Raw genomic sequence first — 2,648 nt, 5'->3', positions numbered from 1 at the left:
GAGCTTGAACATGGTTTGCAGAGCAACCCTATCTCCTCGGTGTGAGACCTTTGACCAACGGCTTGTCTGTCGAATGGCAACATTTTGCAAAGGCAGCCGCAGCAGCTCACCTCGTTCGCAGCTGCCCTCAAACATCTGGTACCCCTCATCTGTAATCTGGCGACGGTGATGTCATCGCCTGTCAGTGGCTCCGTCCGTCTGGACAGGCGAGGCAGGACAGTGCCCCAAGAAGAGGAAGGACCACAAGCCTGAGCGGTGCCTTCCTGAGGTGTTCCGGGTTCAAAGACGTGCTGACAGACTTGGCGGCACTTGATCATGCAGACAGACGGTCGCTTGATTTCTGTTCTCCTTGAGGCCGTTTACCCGGCCTAGTGGGCTTAGAGAACACCATTTCCTCTGCTTCCTGGGCCTCAAGCCTCAAGCCTCAAGCCCTGGCACCTTGATGTCGGTCAAATCTACACTTGTAGCTAGCCAGCATCGAATATTATATACTCTTCAACATTCTTCTCCGCCGACTGCCCAAAAGAGAAAGTGCGTGGGACGGCTCTGCCTCGGCTGACCCTCACATTCCAGCAATAGACGGTCGTTTCGTCAAGGAGCGATCCGAGAAGCTCGCCACGGGTATACCCAAGAAGTTCAGGAAGTTGGTCCCTGAGACGGCAAACCAACAGATCAAAAAATCTTCTCGCCTCAGAAACCACCCGCCAATATGTCACAGCCACCACCCCTCGCTGACAATCTTCCCCTCCAGCCATCTCAAAACCCTGCGGCAGTCCCGTCCATCCCTCGACTCCTCTACGGCACAGCCTGGAAGCAGGGCCGGACGACGCCCCTCGTCCTCGCCGCCCTCCGCTCCGGCTTCCGCGCCTTCGACACAGCCGCCCAACCTCTCCACTACCGCGAAGACCTCGTCGGCGCCGCCCTCCAGCAGCACCTCGCCAGCCCCTCGGCGGCGGGGGCGGGGGCGACGGCGACGGCAGGCGACCCAGTCCCGCGCAAGCCCATCTTCGTCCAGACAAAGTTCAGCCCCAACCAGGCCACGACGGGCGACGACCTCGACCCGCCGGTGCCGTACCCCGTCGACGCGCCCCTCGAGCGCCAGGTCGACGCCTCGCTCGCCTCGTCCCTCGCCCACCTCGGCGCCGACCACGTCGACATGCTCCTCCCTGCACGCGCCCCTGCCCCTGCTGCCCGACACGCTGCGCGCCTTGCGCGCAATGGAGGCCCACGTAGCCCCGCGCCGCCCACCGCCTCGGCGTTTCCAACGTCACGCTGCCGCAGCTCGAGGCCATCTGCGCCGCCGCCGTCGTGCCCCCCGCCGTCGTCCAGAACCGCTTCCGCGCCCCCTTTGACGCCGCCGTGCGCGCCTTTTGCCGCGAGCGCGGCATCGTCTACCAGGCCTTCTGGACGCTGACCGCCAACGCCGCCCTCGTCGGCAGCGATTTCGTCGGCGGCGTCGCGGATGCCGCCCGCGTCAGCCGCGAGGTCGTCTTCTACGGTCTCGTCATGGCCCTCGGCGCCTGCGTGCTCGACGGCACCACGAGGGAGGAGGAGATGAGGGCCGATCTCGAGGGGGTCGAGACGCTGAGCCGCTGGGCCGACGGGGATGGGAGAGAGCTCTGGGAGGTGGCTGTCGGCGCCTTCAAGAAGAAGGTGGGCGATGAGGTTTGAGGCAGAGGGGCCATGCCAGACGTGGAGCATCATCAACTCCTCGGCAAAGGCAGGTCTTTTTAAGACGAGGTGGTGCTCACTCAGTTTCTTTTCTGTTCACACAAGTCACGTTGAACGAGCCATAGTCATCAAAGAATCTATTCGTAATCATAATCATCCGTCCAACGCCGTCAGCTTGCCCTGGTATCTCTCTGTCGCCAGCTAAAAACTGCCAGCATAACGCAAAACGCCGTCACACCACACACACACACAAACACACACACAAAAAGGGTGGCATGCATCACGCACCTCACTCCTCTTCCTCGTTCAGCCGCCCGTCCACCAAAATGACGACCGTCAGCGTCGCCGCGTACGCCTCACGCACCGCGCACCCGACGCACGTCTTGGCCACATCCGCGACAACAGCCCCCAGCCCCCAGTGACTGCACCAGGCCCTCGCAAGCACCTCGTTGTCCGGGACCCCAAACGCTTCAATGACGAGCACCTTCTCGCCTTCTTCAGACTGCTGCGCCGCGGCGCTGGATTCGCTGCTCCCGCTCCCGGGGCCCTGCGCGCGGCTCCCGACGCGTCCGCCATAATACAAGCCTCCCCAGTCTCTCACCTCGACGATGCGGTCCACGCGCACCGTCTCGAAAACGTAGTCGAAAAACAGAGGGTGCGGCCCCCCAGAACACGGCCACGCCGAGACGAACGATACGTCAAAGGTGAGCCGCAACGGCCATGAGATGCCGTCGATGGCAAACTGCACCGTCGCATCGTGCCACGCGGGGCCGTCATCGGGCTGCGGCGCCCCGAGCGCCCGCTACCGGCTTGAAACCCAGTACCTCTATACGCACACAGTTGTGCTCTGGCAGTTTGTCTTGTGCGATGGCGATACAAGCTTGTACTCGCTCACCGGGAAGACCTCGGCCGGGGGGCCGAGAGGGTCGGACCTTTCACTCATCGAAGTCATGTCCTCCGGGCGAGGCGCTGCTTTG

General features: G+C 62.9%; 3 protein-coding genes across 3 annotated transcripts in view; 1 reads left to right on the top strand and 2 right to left on the bottom strand.

Annotated features, from left to right (window-relative positions):
* The window catches only part of VDBG_07132 (NADP:D-xylose dehydrogenase), a gene marked incomplete at both ends in the record, with an annotated part of 2,425 nt that extends 1,874 nt beyond the window's left edge, over positions 1-551 (bottom strand). The window contains one exon of the mRNA XM_003002515.1: positions 1-551. This exon is cut by the window's left edge and continues 691 nt beyond it.
* Positions 552-709: 158 nt separating this feature from the next.
* Positions 710-1,671, top strand: VDBG_07131 (conserved hypothetical protein; the record flags this gene model as incomplete). Its single annotated transcript, XM_003002514.1, has 2 exons — positions 710-1,150; positions 1,234-1,671. 2 exons carry the CDS (start codon positions 710-712, stop codon positions 1,669-1,671), a joined length of 879 nt encoding a protein of 292 aa, XP_003002560.1.
* A 289-nt stretch (positions 1,672-1,960) lies between these two features.
* Positions 1,961-2,623, bottom strand: VDBG_07130 (conserved hypothetical protein; the record flags this gene model as incomplete). The annotated part of the gene is made up of 2 exons (XM_003002513.1): positions 1,961-2,473; positions 2,510-2,623. 2 exons carry the CDS (start codon positions 2,621-2,623, stop codon positions 1,961-1,963), a joined length of 627 nt encoding a protein of 208 aa, XP_003002559.1.
* Between the last annotated feature and the right edge of the window lie 25 nt (positions 2,624-2,648).

This window comes from Verticillium alfalfae, genomic scaffold (assembly GCF_000150825.1).
Source record: "Verticillium alfalfae VaMs.102 supercont1.9 genomic scaffold, whole genome shotgun sequence".
NCBI lineage: Eukaryota > Fungi > Ascomycota > Sordariomycetes > Glomerellales > Plectosphaerellaceae > Verticillium > Verticillium alfalfae.
This window is presented reverse-complemented; position numbering and strand designations above follow the sequence as displayed.